We start from the raw sequence: 17,856 nt of genomic DNA, 5'->3' as shown, positions 1-17,856 counted from the left end.
CGCGCTCAGCGGCTCTTCCTGCGCCGGGCGCCCTTGGCGCAGCCGCGGCCGAGCCACCCCCCGGGGCGCCCGACCGCCGCCTCCGCCCGCTCCCGGGGCTGCTCTTGCTCCCGGGGCTCCTCCCGGGGCGGCGCCACCGGTTTCCGCGAGTGCGTGCCCTCCTCCTCGGGGCGCAGCGGCTCGGCCAACGCGAAGATGGGGTCCCGCGCCCTGCGGAAGGAAAGAGAGGGCGGCGGTGGGCGCTGGAGGTGGCCCCGGGCCGGGGGCTCCCACCGCAGAGAGCCCGGGCCACTCACCGGTCGTAGCGCGGAATTTCCAGCCCCAGCTCCGCCATCAGCAGCCGCATCACGTCGTCACAGCGGCCATGCAGCTTCAGGGCGGCCAGGTCGTCCTTCGGAGTCCACTGCGAGCGACAGCAGAGCCGGCTGCAGGCAGCTCCCCGGGGTGGCAGCGGGGGGCTCCTGCCCGGGGCCTGGCAGGGGCTCGGCCCCACACATCCGCAGCCCCTTGGCTCGCACCTGGCCAACCCAGCGCCAAAGGCTTTATCTCACCTGCAGGTTCACAATGTACAGCTTGGGCCGGCGTGGGGGGGGCTTGCTCATGCACCAGAGCCGTGGGTATTTTTTCAAAACCTGCCACAAAGCACAGAGGATCAGCACGGCCACAGGCACACGCAGCTGTGAACCGTATCAGCGAGAGGAAAAGGAATGTATTACCAGGAGGGGAAAGAGGGAGGAAGAGAGACTATCACAGATGTTGGGCGAATCCTGACACCAGAGTTTACAGTTGTCTGTTTGGGAGGAGACTGCTCAGCACCAAGGTGTATCACCAAGAGGGAATGCTGCTAACAATCTTCACCGAGTCTCTAAAGTTACCTTTAAGCTGGAACCCAGACAAAGAATCACATCTGCTTTGCTTGCAGCTTCTGTTGCTGCTTCCCAGTTCAGGGGCTGTCTCAATGTCCCCTTCTCCCCAAAGTGGACGATTGTATCTCTCAACTGTGCCCCACACTTGTGGCACATCCTGCCCGTGTGATGCCTGTGCAGGGCTGTGCGCTCCGTCACATCAAACACTCGCACGTACTCTCTGTTGGGTGTACAGGAAGTGCAGACCTGGTGCAGGATGAAACCAGAAACCTCGTCACATCATCACCATCCCACCCACGAGAGGCCAGGAGCAAGCCTGTTCTCTTGGAAGAAAAGCATTTTTGGGGGCAACACAGAAGTTGTAGACAGAAGCATCAGGGATCAGATGCTAACTTGGAAAACCTTAAGTTTTTTTTGAAAACCAGCAAGTAGAGCCACAGGCAGCTTTTGGCTACATGCTGGGAGGGATTTCAGAGAAGGGCTGAGGAAGAGGTCAGAAGCAAAAGGCTCCAGCAAGTACAGAGAAAGAGCTACAGAGTTTGGTTTGGTAGTTTCTAAGTAGTTCACCCCAAACTGATGGTCTGAAGACAAGAACTGCACAGAGGCCAAGCCCTTGTACTAATTCCTCCTGAGCTAGTGGCAGATCAAGAGTTTACGTTCTCTTTTTGTGAGGCCACTTAACACTGACTTTTTCCTGCTCTGGCCACTCACCTCTATGTACATGTTCCCATGAAGCTCAGATATTGCAGCTCGGGGTAACCCGCTCCGCAGGTGCAGCCCATCACAGTTCTGAGACACCACATGCTGCACCTTGAAGGGAACAAAACACTGAGCTCCTACAGACCGCACAGGTACCACTCCAAGCAGGTGATGCGTGTGTCCCAAATTGCACCAACAGCCTGTACATCAGAGCAGGACCCACAGAGGAAGAGCATGGTGAGCAGACCTTTGTGAAAGCTAAATGGAAAGCCTCCTCCTGCTAAACAGGAGGGCTTTCTAGGGCTGGCTGATTCGTGACCAGTTCCCCAGACCAGCCTCATCAGACACAAATACATGTTAAAGAAAAGGCACCAGGGGAAAAACTGCCAGAGCTGCAGCCTGCAGCTCACTAAGGAAGGCTCGGACACATCTTCCTACATGGATGTGCAGCCACTTAAGCTAAAAACATAGTCAGGCAATCTCCTGAAAAGCTTTCTCTTCCCTGCTGGGTTTATCATTCTTAGGCAGAGGAACATGAATAAGGTGAGGAAAAAATATCTTACCAGGTTGTGCTTGTGCAGGCAGGCAATGCTCATATGAGTGAGCGTGGGCTCTGCCTCACTCAGGTCTGCAGCCCTGACAAGAAGCAAGGGGGGAAAAAAATAAAAGCTGGAATTGCCATTAACCTCTTCCAGTACCAGCTTTCTGTCACACAGTTCAGAATTTGGCTCCTCACCTGATGCTTCTGCCCTTCTGCAGCAGTGTCCAAATGCCGTTGGGGCCTCTGTAGTCTGGGATCGAAGCTGCCTGTCACCAGGAGAGAAAACCAGGCCTGATGGGGGGGGGGGGTGTCACAGTTCTTGTACATAAACACAATCAACCCAGGCCCACCCAGGACAACCGCAGACACCTCCATCCATGGCTGCTTTTTCATTCACTCCAAGTTTTCCAGCGTAGTTGTTCCCGAACACAGGGAAACCTCCTCATATATTTTATCTCTCTCTTCTACCTTTCAGCTCTCATTTTCACCTCTACTGTTAGTTTGCTCCAATTTTACCATTATGGAATCCCTCCAGAACTCTTTTTCACCCTTGATTCTTCCCATTTCCCTACACAGAACTTCATTCTTGAGCCTTTTCTTATTTTCCCTAGACTCTGGTTCCCGGTACCTCACACTCGGCATCTCTAGCAAACATGCAGGTGACATGAGCACTCAGCCCCCTGCCCTGAGCCATGCTCCATGTCAGCAGAGAATGGAGTGACAGAGCTCACACAAAGGTGACAGATGTCATGTTAGAAGAGGTAGAACCAGACTGCTGCTTTGCCCCAGGCGGCTGCAACGAAATAATTCTCAAACTGCTGTTTGTAAGTTCTAATAATCCCCAGCTGTCCCTGCATGTCCAATAACACATATAACGTTCCTGATCCAAGTGGCTTGAAGTTTTACACCAAGTCATTGAAGAGGCTTGAGTGAGGCAAGACCAGCATCCTCTTGCTCAGGCTGTGCATCCTGCATGTGGTCAGAGGCAATGCAGCCACAGGATCTCATGGGCAGTAGGAGTGACCCCAGGATGCAGCATGGAAACTGCTGGCCGCAGGACTCATGCAGCATCCTGAGCTCGTCACACATGTCCTGTGGTCATTCAGGAACCAGACGACAGTCCAGCCAATACTGCCCCCTGAAGGGGCTCCAGCTGCTGCCCCCCAAACTCACCGTGCTGATCCCAGCGCCTGTGTAGATGACGAGGTGCCTGGCGCTCCGCACGGCTGCTGCCAGCTCAGCCACCTTTCTCTTCAGCTCCTCTGGTTCATCACACACCTGAAAAACACACCTCAGCAGGTTCAGACAGATCAGAGATACACTACACCACTGAGTCAGAAAGAACAGGGATCTCCCCAAAAGTTTGAAGATGGGCCTGGGCCAACCAGGAAAAGCAACACAAACATTATCAACAGTGGTTTCCAAATGAAAAGAACATGGGCATTGTTCATGGAAGGATCACGGGAAAAAGCTTCCTGGAGACCAGAAGCTGGTGACCCACCCGACGTGCCCACACAGCCACACGCGCCTGGCAGCACGGCTGACCGGAGATAAACACAGGGCAGTCCCCGGAGGGCAGACCCGGTACCGGTACCGGGACACAGCGGTTGTTCACCGAGGCCTGCTGTGGCTTCAGAGCTCGGCAGCATCCAGCCCGGCGACCTCCGCCCCGCCTCTCCGCGGCCGGGGCCGCTCCCTGCCATCACCGACACGGCTTCCCCGGTCCCGTCGCGACCCCGCCGCCCACCTCTTCTTGCCGCCGCCGCAGCCGCTCGCGCCGCTTGCGGCGCCGCTCCAGCTCCCTGACGATGTCCTCACTCTCACTCAGCACCTGGCACTCCTCGGGGCTCCGCTCCGCCGGCGGCTTCCTCCAGATGCGGGATACCTGCCCGGTGCACACGCGTGGTCACGGCGGCCCGCAGCGGCGAGGTGGAACGGGTCGGGCCGCGTCGTACCATACCTGTCTCCGGCGGTCCCGCTGCTCCTCCTGCTGCAGGATCTCGGCGCGCGCCGCCGCTTTCCGCTCGGAGCGGCTCAGGCTGCCGCCCGCCGCCATCGCCCCGGACCCGCCGCGCCTCCGCCGCCACCGGGCTCAGCTCCGCCGCTTCCGCCTTCCGGTCAGAGCGCGCGCGCCGCTTCCTGCACCGCCCCCACGCGCGGCAGCGCCCCCTGGTGCCGGGCGGCCCCCCAAGGACGCGCAGGCGGCGGCTGTTGAAGCGGTTTATTGTCGCGTACAAAGGCGGCGGACACTGTACAGAATAAATAACGGCAATAACTTAGCAATAAATACCGCCTGCACCGAGCCCGGAGCCCTCTGGGTGACCCTTCTGTCCGCCAGCCCCGGCTCCGGCCGGGAGCGACTGTACACAATTCACAAGATACACAAATCCCGGGGGTGCCGGGGACGCTCCCCAGTCGCTCTGGCGCAGGACCCCTCCCCAATCCCCCGGAACGGCACCAGGAAAAGGAGAAAGGAAACACGACACCCTTCACAGCAGGAAACCAAACGGACGAGCACCTCAGGAACAAGAATTGTCACACTCCAGAACACTATATACGAGAGAGAAGTCAGCGTGACGGCTCGGGCAAGGGTCGCCTCGCACGGGCACAGGAAGCCAGCTGGCAGGACGCAGGACCCCCCGGAGCAGGACGGGAGACTCCTTGGACACTGCGGAAATACATCACTCGGGGTCCTACACTTCACTGAGAACAAAACCATAAGGAAGCAACGCTCAGGGGACCGTGGCCTCGCTGACATCCAGCCCGGCACCCGCAGAGCTTGTTTTCCACACCGGCACCCTTCAGTCACGGCCTTGCGCCTGCTCCTCCCTACACGACCTGTCCTCATTGAACACACAGGCCACTCGAAGCAGACCCGGGCTCCGAGCAAGGAGGGACAGTGCAGGGGAGGGGGAACGACGTCTGGTGCAAGTCAGCGCTGCTGCCAGCCCTGTTCTGCCTCACGACAGAGCAGCACCAGCCCGTGACCAGCAGCAGCACGGCTGCCACCTGGCAGGTGGGAAAGGACTGGACGCTCCCTGCCACAGAGCACAACAAAAAGCAAGTTCTCCATGGCTGCAGGGTTGCCCATCGTTGCCTGCTGTGTTGATGGGGCTCTCCTCACACCAGAGGCTCCAGTTGCAGAACCAAGCTCCTAACCAGCCCCATACACACATTGCCTGCTCCTCCAGCCCAGATCAGGACTCAGCTGTGTTCTGAAGGGCTCTGGCTGATTCAGTCTCAGGCTGGGTCTAGGAGGGGCAGAGTTGGGACTGACACCCCAGAACAACTGGACGCCTCTGTATTTTGTAAAATCTCACCTCTTCCAGTCACCCCACAACCAGCTGGAAGACCAGAGCCTGCTGACTGCTACGCAATGTGTGGCCTGTGTGGCAAATGGCTGGAAGTGGCACATCAGACACTTCAGTTAAGAGAAGAGAAAGTCCAGGGCTAGAAGGGGGAAGTCTTGAGGCAATGTTCTAACCTACTCCTCCTTTGGGAAATTTACTGGGAAAAGCATCCCAAACAACTCCCTAAACTCCCAATCAATCAGAGCAAAGCTCATCTCAGGAAACTACCTGCTCCTCTCCTGCCACACTGCAGCTTTTTCAGGCTGACCTGCTCCTCCACTCAGGGGATAGCAGTATCAGTTCAGCGATGAGAAACATCCCCAAAACCTATCTAGGATGGCCATACCTCCCCACGAGACTGTGGCTTCACTTGTGTTATCCCAATCTGCCCCTTCCACTCAGATCTTCAGCAGCCAAGAGGTCACATGGGCTTCCCCCTCGTGTCCTGCTTCTCTGCAACTCAGTAAATCAGCTCCAGTCTTTGGGAAAGGGAGAGGAGAGTCAAAGTTTTTGTGGAAACAGAGCCCGGCCGCAAACAGCTTCTCAGCTCTGTCACAGCTGTGAGTCTGAGCACTCTCCTAACCCCCTGAGAAGCTGCCCCAGGAAGGACAGTGATCCTGCCACAGCTCACTGGCCAGCCATGTGTAGACACCAGGGACTAGCCAGTCCCATGTTGCTCCTCTTGTTGCAGACTTGCCCCTCTTGTTCGTCGTAAGCACAACACAAGTTCTGACCACAGGATCTAATTCCAGAGATAAATCCCACCAGTCTTTTCCTGAACCTGGACAAGCCTCCCTCATGTTACTTCTCTGATAGCTTTGCTGCACGAAGGGAAGTGCAGCATTTTTCCTCTCCAGATAACCAAGTTAACCTGGTGTTGGCTGCTCAGCAGGAGCTGCCTGTGCTCCTGCTGCACACCTCTGGGCAGGCATCGCTACCTCGCTGCACCAGCCAGCCATTCTTGTCTTCAAAAACAGCAGCACCTTTGCCTGTGCACCAGAACCCTTCTGGAGAGATTCCAACTCAATCTCTCAGTCGAGTTTAAGGAAAACAACAACAGTGTGAAATGACAGCACATGGCAAAGGCACCAGCACACCAGAGCACTGCACGAGAGCTTGGGGAGCAGAGCGCCCAACACAAGGGGACACGACAGAAACTAGCAAGGTCAAGAATAAGTCACTTTTGGTACAATTGCAAAAAGATATCAAATAGGACTTGCCTCTTTTTTTGTTTTTTTCTAAGTTTTATAAATAAAGTCTGATAACTCTTTATAAAAACTAACCTCAGAGCCACAAACAGTTTGCGGGAGGTTCATGAGAAACTTTAAAATTATTTATTTATTAACTTTTAACTAGCAAAGTCTCTGAGAATATTTCCCCATTCATATGGTGAAATATTCTTGCCTTCTCAGGTAAAAAAGCTGACTATAAATACGCTCTCTCTTCTGTCCAATTTTAAACTTAGATAATTTAATAACTCTTAAAATGATGTTTCTCTCTTTAAATAAAGGGCTATTTAACCACATAAACTGGTTGTGTAAACCATCACACTAGAGACACTTGATACCCTCAAAACACGGGAACAACTAGTGATTTTGGTCTTGTTCAGTGCAACACATTAGGCACAAAACCGGCCTGCAGTCAACACAGTACCACTGCTCCCTTCTTCCCTCCCAGGGTGCTGGGGCCTGCAGGGCCTCAGGACCACAGCGGCAGGACACAGCAGCATCGTCCTTCCCACCACTGCCAGTTTACACAGCTAACGTCATGGACGTCTGGGGGAAACCCACGGTTAGGGCACAGAGGCACACCTAGAAAGGAATAAAAACCTATGACACAGAACACCCCAACTGTAACTACAGGTACCAAAGGAGACAAAAGCAGCAGGTTCAGGCGCCAAGATGCACCACCTGGAAGAGTCATGAAATAAAGCCTTTGGAAGTGACCAAAAATTAGGGTTCCCAGCCCCCAGGAAGAAAGCTTTCCTCGGACTACCCCTCCACCCTTCCATCAGCCATGCTGCACAGACTTTCTTTGGGTAGAAAACCAAAATCTCACAGTCTGTCCCCAGGGCACCCAAGGGCTACAGACTGCTGGGTGGAAAGCTCTGTCTGCACAGGACAAGGGATGCATCACCACTGCTCATACCAATCTGGACACAACAAAATAAACTGGAGCAATCAGCGGGCCAGTCCTGGGCCAAGTCAAAGGAACCCGGACCCATGTGGGGAGGGCTTGTGCTTTGGGGATTCCAGGCTGGTTTTGTGCCTAACTGCCCTGCACAGACAAGCTCAGGCAATGCTCGCTTCACTAAGACCGGGAGTCCGTTTTGGATTTCACTATTGTGATGACACTAGTAGTAGCAACCTTGCCAGGGACGAGGGGCCCCATACTGGAAGTGAGAGGCCCCCGTGCAGGGGTCACGGGGCTCCGGGCCACGGTTCTGGCGAAGTTCTGGAGAGCCTCGTATTTGGAGCGGAGAGCATCGAGTTCCATTTTCATGCTGGCGTTCTCTGAGGCCAGCTTCTCCACTTCTTGCTGCAGCTCTGCCTTCTGCTTCTCCAGTTCCTCCTTCTGGGTAACGCGCTTCACTCTGCAGCTGGCTGCGTAACCCCGGTTCTTCAGCGTGCGCCGACGCTGCTTCAGCTGGATGATCTCCTCTTTTGACAGGCCCCGTAGATGCTGGTTCAGCTCTCGCACAGACATGGTCACCAGCTCCTCATCTGTCAAGCTGGTCCCATTCTCGCCTGGCTCCCTCTTCACCTGGGAGAGAAGACAGCACACACTTGTGAAACATGAGATGGACACTTGTGCCCATCCCTGCACCCCTTTCCTCCACCTGCCACATTACCTTCAAGGCCTTGTTTCCTTTGTTGGGGGTCGTCATAACACGACAGCCTTGTCAGTTAGGTTCTGGAAGGGAAGGAAGGTCAAATTAGCACCCGGGACACAGCAGAGCCCACGGCATTCCTCTGGCAGGGTCCAGCAGCAATGCCTCATGGTGCTGCTCCACATCCTTGTCCCCACTCACCCCCTCCTTGGAAGACACTCAACAAGCAGCCAGCTGAGCTGGCCTCACAAGCAGCAGACTCTGTCCCTGAGCAGAAACTGCTGCCCTTCCACACCCCTGCTCCCGTGGAGACTTTGTGGCAATGCTGGTTTTTCGTTTATGGTGGGGAAGATTAAAAAAACTAGGAGGAGTCAGAATACACGGAAGCCACATTTGTAAAAATAGCTTTGCAAGCAGCAGGCAGGGTCCAGAGCATGGCTGCTCCAGGTCAGTCATGCTGACTCAGCAGGCTGGCACTCTGCACCGCTTGCTCCCAGCCTCATCCTTGTCATTCCCAAGCAGGGCAGGTTACCTTAACATGCCCTTCCAACAGGTGCCCAAGCACAGCTCAGAAGCTCCCCAGTCCTACCAGACTCCAGATGCCCCCAAGGATGCAGCCAGTATAGTTCAGTAAGACATAACCCAGGGCAAGGGGTACAGGGGAAGCCTTGGACACACTGGAATTCCATCAGATTTGGGCTGATGTCTCAGCAGCCTTCGCCTCTCCCGGCTACACAAAACTGACCCCAGTTGTAGGTCTCCTCTGTGAGAAAGTACCTGTCAATCCCTGGCTCAGAACCACCTTCTTCCTCCTTATCTTCAGAGCCAAGGTGTGCTCAGAAGAAAACAAAGATTAAAGGTGCCGAAAAACAGAGGAGAGCAGACTCCTTCCCTGCCACGGAAGACAAGACTTCAGAACTGGTAAGAGCAATTCCCAGGCCTGCTTTACAGAAACTTATACGCCGGCTCCTGCTTCTGTCCCCACATACCTCCTCCCCTCAGGCTTTTCAGTTCAGAGGGCTACTACACTGCCCAAGGAATTGATCCACACAGATACTACCTGACAGACATGGCTGTGCCTTGAGCAGCCCAAACTGCACTCCCCTCTCAGCCCATTCTGCACCCCCTCAGCCCTGGCCAGTACTCCTGTGTAGCCTACAGGTGCCTCTGTCCCTTTCATCTTGCAGGTTTCAAACAGCAATTTTGTTTGCCCCTGCCTTACTCCCAGCAGGACTGATGTCCAGTTACAGACCAGAACGAAATGCACACATCAGCAAATACATCTTTGTACTCTTTCAGCAGCTGTGGCACAGGCTCCCTACAGCGTCTCTACAACCTACGGGAGGTGAACAGAGCTAGTAGTCCCCAGAACACCAGCAGAGATATTCCTGAAGCCTGCAGCCTGCCAGGAGCTGGGCTATTTATACCTAGAGGACAATGCTCCTTCCAACAAGATGTCTGCTACACCCGACCACACTGGCATAGACATGGTCATTTTGCTGCCCAGGGAAGGCAGCTGCAATGAGGCAGGACAGGCAGCATCTGAGCAACTGCTTCACAAAATCAATTCTTCCCGCCTTGCCAGACTGCTGTTTATTCCTTCTGTTCCTACGTGGTAAACAACATGTCTGCTAGGAAAAGGGGAGAGGTACGGGAAGAGCTGGAGAGACCAATAGCATGCCTCTGCAGCACTTTTGTGCCCCATCCTCTTGCGAGTGGAAGGAGTCAAGGGCAGGTATGGTCAGTGGGACCACAGGAATTTGCTTGCCTTGTGGCACTAAAGAATTTACTGCTGCCTGGCAAGCACGCAGGCTGCCTTCATTACAGCAGACCCAAAATGAAACAAGCAGGGCACACGCATGCTACATCAGGCAGGGCACTGGGAAGAGTGCTCCTCAGCAGGCTAGGGAATGGCTGGTGCTGGCAGGGCTAGACACAGCAGAGGCAGCTACTCATTCCTGCCTCTGCACCCTCTGACACAACACCCTCTCAGGCAGAAGCCTCTCACAAGAGCCATCAGAGCTGCAACAGGACTGCCCCCAAAAACCTGGTGATCCCACCTCTCCAAGGCACAGCAACACACAAGGCAGTCAGTAGAATGGGAAAAACAACCCAAAGAGTTGTTGGCTATTTCCTGGGTCCTGTTTTAACCAGGCTGTTTGGCAGCTCACAAAGAGGACACCCAGAGAACTGGTGACATATCAGAGACCAAACTTCACCTTACTCTCCAGACTGCTGATGGATCAACTTTTGATAGCTTCCTGAAGAAAGATCACACTGAAAAGTGCCAAACTCTACGGCTGCAATGAAGAAACTGCAGTCTCGACACATTTCCCCAGAGCTCGAAAGGCCTGAACTCAGCACAAGCACAGCCAATTCTCCCCTCAGCTCAGCGGCAGCACACAGGAGCTGACAGCACCGCGCATGATTCAACACAGGCCCTTCTCCACGCTCCTGATGCAGAACCCTGCCACGAGCCCCGTGTAAACACGGTGACGTCACCCGCGCTGGCGGGCAGGCCTGCTGGGAGGCCCGTGGGCAGAGCAAGGGCTGTGCTCCCCATGGGCTCCACAGCACCGGCAGGCAGAGGAGTGGGGCACACTGCACGAGAACACTCTCTCCCAGTGTAGATTTCACACTCTGTTTATTTGCTTGCTGGCAAATTAGCTCACAGTCTCATCCAATGACTCCCCAAATTACCTATGTAGCCAAGAGAGTGCTTCTCCTGTGTTCCCCACCCTGGGAGTCCCCTGGTGAGCTCATCCAACCCTGAGCACTTCCACAGCAATTTTTTCCCTCAAGGAATCTGCCCACCCAGCTGGTTTTAACTCTGCTCACACTGCTAAAGGAAAGGGCCAGCTCTGAGAGACCCCTTCCCACCCTCGGCGGTGCCCTCCTCCGACCACACAGCTCAAACCTCACATATCCCGGACAGCCAGAGACGTCCCCAGCTCTGAACAAGCGTGACCGACCCGTGCACAACACACACACAGACAGACCCTCCTTGTTGGTCAAACGTTGCAGTCCCGCGGGAGCAGAAACCCACTCCACTCGGGGGACATTGCAGTGCCAAGCATCGGGCAGCCCCTACGGAACAGGGGCCAGAACCTCCCACCCGCACATCTTCAGCTACCAAGTAGACCGAGGACAAGGTACCGACTGCCGGCAGCGGAGCTGTCCTGCCTGGGGCCGAGCCTCTACTCTGGGAACTGGGCGAGACGCCCCGATGGCCCCTCACCCTCCCGGCCCTCTGGTCCTCGGGAGAAGAATCACAGACCACGGCGGCTGCCCGGCGGGAGGGGGGGGTGCCCGAGGCCCCGCCGGGGGCCAGGTCGCACCCGTACCGGCGGAGCCTGAGTGCCTGAAGGTGCGGCGGGGTTGAGAAGGGTAGGCTCGGCCTGAGGGCAGCCGGTCTGCAACACGATCGGGGCAGTCGGCAACGGCGGGAGGGAGGGGCCAGATGCATCCGTGATGCCTGCGGGTGGACCCGGGAGGCGGCGGGCGGGGCCGGGGACAGGCCCCGGGCCAGCGCCCCGCGCACCTGTTGCTCGGCCGCTAAGAGAAGCGCGGGCGGGGCGGGGCGGGGGCTGGGCGGCACCCGGCAGGCGCGACCCCGAAGCCCCGCCGTGAGTCAGCGATGGCGGCCCCTTTAGGCACCTGCCGACCCCGCGGCGGCCCCAGCCACCATCCCGGGCCCGCCGCGCCCGCCCCGCCCCGGCCCGCCCCCTGGGACCGGCCCGCCCCGCCCCGCCCGATGCCAGGGCCGCGCCCGCCCTCGCAGCCGGTGGCGCTCACCTCCTGCCGGAGCCGCCGGGCCGGGCCGGGCCGGGCGGGGCGGGGAGGCCGCGCTGGGAGGGACCGGGACTCACGAGCCGCCGCCGCCGCCGCCGCTCACGGACTCGTCACGTGATATTTGGGTCACGTGGCTCCATTCATGAAGCGCCCGGCGCAACCGCCCCGGGCCTTAAGGGGGCCGCGCGCTCTCCCCGGGGGTATCGAGGAGAGGGTGCGGTCCCCCTGGCCCGGCCCGGCCCGGCCCGGCCCGGCCCGGCCCGGCCCGGCCCGGCCCGGCCGCCTCCGCTCCTCTCGGTGCCGTCTCCTTCCGCCGCCGCGGTCGAGTTCCCGTCCCGGAGCGAGCGCTGCCGCTCCACCAAAGTACTGGATCGGCCGCGGATCAGCTCCCGCCATCTCTGGCAGCAGTGTTCGGCCTCCTGTGGGTCTCCCCGGTGCACATTGCGCGTTTCAGAGCGCGTGGTCCCTCAGCCCGCACCGGTGGGGTCCTTAGCACCCTTTGAGCTGCGCCCGCAGTCTCTCCGAGCCGCCGGCTCCGCCGGCGCAGGCCCTGCCGTGGCTCTCTCGGCACCGGGCCGTGTGCGGCGAGCCCTGGCTGCAGCGTTAGGGCCGGGGCCGCTACTCTGCTCTGAAGCGCTGCTTTCCCAGGTCACTGGGAAAGCAGCCGGGCTCGCTCGAGGTGTCTTCCCACCCGTTTTGCTACAACTCCGGGTCCATGACACACACACTGGTGCCTACTGTGTTTGCTGCCATGCTACAGGCAAAGCAGGGAGGACAAGATGAGCATACCAGAGAAGGGCGAGGGGCAAGTGGAAGGTGCCACAATAAAATGGGCAGACGGGTTAAGGAGAAACCATGCTCCGTAGGAGAGCAGAAGGGGCTTGGCTAGGCTCGGATCCAGCAGCAGCACTACTGCTCTCCGCTCTGTATGCAGGCAATGTGACCACAAGCCTTGCAGGGCCCTTGTAGCCCCCGATAGGCTGGTTTCCATCCGATGTGGTGGCCAGCTCAGTTACAGGTCTATAACCACCTAGGAAGTTAATCTATAGCTCTGTCTCTCTGGGAGTACCCAGGAGCAACCTCTACATCTCCCTGCAGAGGGGCTCAATCTCAGGCATCCATTCATTCTGCATCCCACTTTTTCAGCCAAGTGGGAATTCTTTCTACAACACTCCCTTGCATTTTTGCATCAGCCAGTACTTCATCTGTCTGACTTCCAGCTTGGCCTGTCTGCTGTGCAGGTATTACAGATCCTGAGCAGGAAAGGGAGGAACATATGGCACCCAAGGACTCCTGACCTAATGGCCACTGCCAGTGGCAAGAGATACACCCAGTCAAAATAGCTGGGATTAGCCACAGCTCTCATCAGAGAAGCAGTTTTTTATGTAAAGAGGGAAGAGGAGTAACCATCTGTCCCACCTATAGGATCATACCTTGCTAGCAGCCAAAAGCCTAACACTAAAAATACTTTACCATCACCAGCACCTCAGAGACAGAAGGAAATGTAAACACTCACTACCCCTCCAGCTGCCAAACCACCCAAGCAAGGCCAGCAGTAAAGGAGGGGCAGTGAGAGGCCATGGTTCCCCAAACCAGACTGAGCAGAGAGAAGGGGTGGCCGCTGGAGAGAAAAGGAGCGTGGTCCAATGTTCACACCATATGTCTCTCAAAGTGGTGGGAGATCGGGCAGAGGCATTGGGTCCATTCCAAGAAGTGACTTTGGGCCCAGCCCCTGATGTACCACGCAGCATGGCGTTTGTGTGGCAGCATCTGCTCTAGCTAATAACGACAGTGACAGGACATAAGCTCTGACAGCAGATGCAAGATGGGGCCAGAGGGGATCAAACCTTTGAAACAAAAAGTTCTGAAACATCTTAAAAAAATTTTCTGCATGGGGCACACAAACACTGCTTGAGTCCTGGAAGTACCCAAATTCTTCTTCTGGACAAGTGATTTCCTTGACAAAGCTCTGATGAGAGTATCACCGCTGCCCAAGAAAACAGCAGTGCCAGGGACAGCTCACACCAACCCCACTACAGGTTAACTACAGTTTCCCTTTAGGTTAAAGACCCTCTGCTACAGCACCGCCCCACAGCTGTTGTAAGCCACAAGCCTGGTACAGGGGACACCAACATTCAGAGTGAATGCTTTTCCTTAGACAAAAGAGAAATAACACAGAGGACAATAATGGTTGTGGCTTAGGAATGGTATTCCTCATATTAGTTTTCCCACTGAAATGCTCAAAACCACACACTGCTCACTCACTCCCCTCTCGTCCCTCTCCCCCTGTGGCAGGCTGGAGAGGAGAACTGGAGGCACAAAAGGTAAAGATCATGGTTTGCGATAAGAACAATTTACTGGAAACAGTAATGAGATAAGAAAACAAATAATAACAGCAACAATATTAAAAAGAGCGTAGAAGAGACGTGAATGATTCATACATGATTGCTCACCACGCGTAACATGATGTTACCCCCACTGCTGGCTTCAAGCAACCAACCAGAAAGGACTGACTCCTTCTCCCCATCCCTCTTCAGCCCCTCTCCCCTGCCACAAACACTCCCCTCTCAACTTCTCCCCCTACCCTTTGCCCATGTACATGATGTATAGAATAACCAGGGTCCTGGCTGTGCCATTCCTGACTACTGCAAAAATTAACCCTGTCCTGGCCGCAACCAGGACACTGATATTCAGCACTGCCAGAATACAGTAGTCCGGTCAGTTCTTCTTGCTCTTGTGGGTGAACAGACTGACTTTGCTAGCAGATGCCACAGACAGAGAGGGAGACTCCAGCTTCACCTTGTCCAGCAAAGTTTTCTTTATGGCTGCTGGGGAAATCTTCTCTTGGTCTGCCAAATGCTGCAGCTCCCTACAATGGGGTAGTAGGAGAGGCAGACATAGAAAAAAGATGGGGAGGTTGGGGGACAAGTTTTGCAAGCGTTTTAGGACTTCCTGGGTGCCCACCTTGTCCGGATACAGGAAGCCTCCACAGCATTGATGAGGAGTGAGCGAAAGCCACCACTCTCCAGGAAGTGCAGGGCATGGATAGTGGCTCCCCCGGGCGAGCAGACATTGTCCTTCAGCTGACCGGGATGCTGCTCAGATTCTAACAGCATTTTGGCAGCACCCTGTAGCAAGGAAAACACCTGCCAGAGCTCTGGCTGAGGAAGCCACTGTCACACACTCCTGTTCTCCACTGCACAGAGCAGCACCAACATTCACAGCAGGCAAACCTAGGCTCCTGCACGCTGCCAAAACACTTTTCAGAGCTGATGAAGCCTGCAAAGGAGCAGAGTTTCCCAGGCCCCAGCTCCCACACCACCACGAGTGCCAGCAGATTGCTGTAGCTACTTCCTACAGCTCCCACCAGGAACCTGTGTGCAGTCAAACCAAACACTTTCTTTAAAGCAGATTCTGTGAGAGGACCAAGATAATATCAAACTGTGATGTGAAGATTCCTCTGCACAGAGCAAGCACAGACTCAGATTTGTTATGAAGGAGGTAATACTGACCAGCAAAGCCTGTGCTCCAAGTCGAACTGCCAGCCTCCGGGGAAGGCCCATCTTTACTCCTCCATCTGCAAGAGCATCCAGGGCAGTGAATGCCTGAGACCAGAGAGAGGAAGAAGGTGACTGAAAGACTCTGCTCCAGGACTGGTAAGTCTCAGGGAGGAGAGAATCCAGGGCTTCAGGATCGTGCTGTAACTCATCACTTATGGACTTGACAAAAGCCTCCCCCTTTACTGCATGGATGCCATGCCAGGCTTCCCTCCCACTAGTTCCAGCTCTGGAGTGGGGGGAATGGGAGAAATTCTGCTTCTGCATCATGCAAACTGCAGGCCCAAGTCTTGCAACATGGACATGTGGACACCGCACACTGGCTATGGACTTCAGACTCATCTGACTGTTAACAAAATTTACATGCTGTCCCAAACTGGACACGTGGACTACATATCCGATTGCAAATGTGGGTGGTGGGAAAAACAAAAAAATGACAAGCTGAAGTTGCACAGACTTTATGGCAGGCAAAGCCAACTGCTCTCCCCAAGACTGCCACTAGCTGAGGAAATAGCACATACATACGCAGGGCCACTGCCACTGAGCCCCGTTACAGCATCAATGAGATCCTCTTCCACCTCAGTGCAGAAGCCCACACTGGCCATCAGTTGTTCCAAGAGCTTCCCATCTTCCACATCCGCATGAGTTCCAGTGGCATAGACTGTAGCACCTTCCCGGACAATCACAGGGGTGTTGGTCATGCACCTGATCACTTTTGGTGTGGGGCAGAAGGTAGAGAGTTTCTTAGGGCAGAAAATCATTGGAGATAGAAAGTAAAAAAAGAAAGAAGGGAGAAAAATGAGCTTTAGTGCATATTTTTCATCAATGGACTGTCCAGGAAACAGTATCCCAAAGGCCTCAATCCCAGATCAACCCACAGATCTCCAAAACAGCTCCTGCAGACACTTAGCATAAAATCTGCAGAAATTCAGGGCAGATGACCCACTGCTGTTGAGAGAAACATTATTGGACAGCAACTCATGTGAGGAAAGAGCTGGATAAAACCTCTAATAGCATTTTCTGATGAAGACAGGCAAAGGCGACTGAAAACAACAAGTTGGCTGCTGCTGCTGCGTGACTTTAGTCCAGAGTAGCACAAGTAACATCTGTCCCTGGCATCGGCTCCTAGGGGCCAGAGGAGTGGAAGCAGCTCATGGCCGGCCTTGCACGGCCCGGTCCCCTCTCACCTTCTCGATAGAGCTGATGGTGACGCCGGCCGCGCAGGAGACCACGATGTGCCGGGCCTCGATGTCGGGGCCCACCTCCTCCAGGATGAAGGGGATGATGGGTGGCTTCACGGCCAGGAAGAGGACATCGCTGCTCTTCACCGTGTCCTTGTTGCTCACCGTGAAGTTCACTCCTATTTTCTGCACCGGTTTGGAGAGAAACGGGACCGCTCAGGCCCGGGGCGGCCCGGGAGGGGAGCGCCGCCACCCGGCCCTCGCTACCCGGCCGCACTCACCCGCAGCCTGCTCACGGTGGGCAGGTCAGTGTCCGGGGAGCTCGCCGTGATCTTGTGCGCAGCCAGGACCCCTGCGAACGACACAGCGTGTCAGCCCGAGGGATCGGCAACAGCCGCCCCGTGCCCACCTAACCCCATGAAGCCCCCGGGCCAGGGCGAAGGCGAACTGCCCCGCGCCCACCTGCCGCCGTGAAGCCGCGGGCCAGGGCGAAGGCAAGCTGCCCCGCGCCGATGAACCCCACGCTCATGGCCCGTGCCGTGCGGCCCCACCAGACCCAGAGCCAGAGCCAGACCCGCCACCGTCCACGTGGCCGCGCCCGCACGGAGGCGAGGCCGCGCGGGGGGACGTCGGCGCGCAGCCAATCGGCGGGCGGCGGGGCGGGGCAGCGCCGGCCCTCCGACCGCTCAGCGCTCGGGGGCGGGGACAATGGCGCAGCAAGGCCAGCTATTGGGGCAACCGACCCTGAGTGTTGCATCATTCGCCGCCTGCGGGGCCGCCGGGAGCCCTCGGCCGCCCCGCCCCGCCCCGCCCCGCCCCGCCCCGCCCCGCCCCGCCCCGCCCCGCCCCGCCCCGCTCCGCTCCCGCTCCCGCCCCGCTCCGCTCCCGCTCCCGACCCACCCCGCCCCGCCCGACCCTCCCGCAGAGCTCCGCCGGGAGCACAGCGCCGCCTGGTGGCGTACGGCGGGGCGGGAGCGGGAGCGGGAGCGGGGCGGGAGCGGGGCGGACCGGGAGCGGGAGCGGGGCGGGAGCGGGGCGGG

General features: G+C 56.7%; 3 protein-coding genes across 10 annotated transcripts; all 3 read right to left on the bottom strand.

The window, feature by feature from the left end:
- Window positions 1-5: 5 nt before the first annotated feature.
- SIRT7 (sirtuin 7) lies at window positions 6-4,239 on the bottom strand. Its single transcript, XM_069032700.1, has 10 exons — window positions 4,067-4,239; window positions 3,854-3,991; window positions 3,280-3,384; window positions 2,302-2,372; window positions 2,129-2,201; window positions 1,578-1,676; window positions 876-1,112; window positions 552-632; window positions 297-403; window positions 6-210 (listed from the first exon to the last, which is right to left on the bottom strand). Exons 1-10 carry the CDS (start codon window positions 4,160-4,162, stop codon window positions 6-8), a joined length of 1,212 nt encoding a protein of 403 aa, XP_068888801.1. The 5' UTR covers window positions 4,163-4,239.
- Window positions 4,240-4,326: 87 nt separating this feature from the next.
- On the bottom strand, window positions 4,327-12,181 carry MAFG (MAF bZIP transcription factor G). Of its 8 annotated transcripts, none has more exons than XM_069032705.1 (4): window positions 12,082-12,181; window positions 9,064-9,178; window positions 8,308-8,369; window positions 4,327-8,219 (listed from the first exon to the last, which is right to left on the bottom strand). In XM_069032705.1, exons 3-4 carry the CDS (start codon window positions 8,341-8,343, stop codon window positions 7,767-7,769), a joined length of 489 nt encoding a protein of 162 aa, XP_068888806.1. In that variant the 5' UTR covers window positions 8,344-8,369; window positions 9,064-9,178; window positions 12,082-12,181; the 3' UTR covers window positions 4,327-7,766. The 8 variants fall into 8 exon arrangements, with proteins under 8 accessions (XP_068888806.1, XP_068888805.1, XP_068888808.1 ...); XM_069032704.1 differs by lacking the exon at window positions 12,082-12,181 and adding an exon at window positions 11,631-11,932; XM_069032707.1 differs by lacking the exon at window positions 12,082-12,181 and adding an exon at window positions 11,631-11,932 and having other exon boundaries at window positions 9,064-9,173.
- A 2,234-nt stretch (window positions 12,182-14,415) lies between these two features.
- On the bottom strand, window positions 14,416-17,441 carry PYCR1 (pyrroline-5-carboxylate reductase 1). Its single transcript, XM_069032689.1, has 7 exons — window positions 17,279-17,441; window positions 17,098-17,168; window positions 16,823-17,002; window positions 16,157-16,378; window positions 15,591-15,683; window positions 15,043-15,206; window positions 14,416-14,947 (listed from the first exon to the last, which is right to left on the bottom strand). Exons 1-7 carry the CDS (start codon window positions 17,343-17,345, stop codon window positions 14,797-14,799), a joined length of 948 nt encoding a protein of 315 aa, XP_068888790.1. The 5' UTR covers window positions 17,346-17,441; the 3' UTR covers window positions 14,416-14,796.
- Between the last annotated feature and the right edge of the window lie 415 nt (window positions 17,442-17,856).

The sequence above is a fragment of the Aphelocoma coerulescens genome, chromosome 18, assembly GCF_041296385.1.
Source record: "Aphelocoma coerulescens isolate FSJ_1873_10779 chromosome 18, UR_Acoe_1.0, whole genome shotgun sequence".
NCBI lineage: Eukaryota > Metazoa > Chordata > Aves > Passeriformes > Corvidae > Aphelocoma > Aphelocoma coerulescens.
Note: the sequence above shows the minus strand (reverse complement) of the source record. Positions and strands in the feature narration are given on the sequence as shown.

What these genes read in the sequence shown, in the direction of transcription:
- SIRT7 (XM_069032700.1), bottom strand. Translation starts at nt 4,162, where the DNA reads ATGGCGGCGGGCGGCAGCCTGAGCCGCTCCGAGCGGAAAGCGGCGGCG. An exon ending in CAGGCGCTGGGATCAGCACG is followed by an intron (nt 2,373 to 3,279) that starts GTGAGTTTGGGG and finishes TCCTGGTGACAG; the next exon opens with GCAGCTTCGATCCCAGACTA. An exon ending in GAAATTCCGCGCTACGACCG is followed by an intron (nt 211 to 296) that starts GTGAGTGGCCCG and finishes TTCCTTCCGCAG; the next exon opens with GGCGCGGGACCCCATCTTCG.
- MAFG (XM_069032705.1), bottom strand. Translation starts at nt 8,343, where the DNA reads ATGACGACCCCCAACAAAGGAAACAAGGCCTTGAAG. An exon ending in AAGGAAACAAGGCCTTGAAG is followed by an intron (nt 8,220 to 8,307) that starts GTAATGTGGCAG and finishes CTTCTCTCCCAG; the next exon opens with GTGAAGAGGGAGCCAGGCGA.
- PYCR1 (XM_069032689.1), bottom strand. Translation starts at nt 17,345, where the DNA reads ATGAGCGTGGGGTTCATCGGCGCGGGGCAGCTTGCCTTCGCCCTGGCC. An exon ending in GTGGCAGTGGCCCTGCGTAT is followed by an intron (nt 15,684 to 16,156) that starts GTATGTGCTATT and finishes CTCTGGTCTCAG; the next exon opens with GCATTCACTGCCCTGGATGC. An exon ending in TTGGAGCACAGGCTTTGCTG is followed by an intron (nt 15,207 to 15,590) that starts GTCAGTATTACC and finishes TCCTTGCTACAG; the next exon opens with GGTGCTGCCAAAATGCTGTT.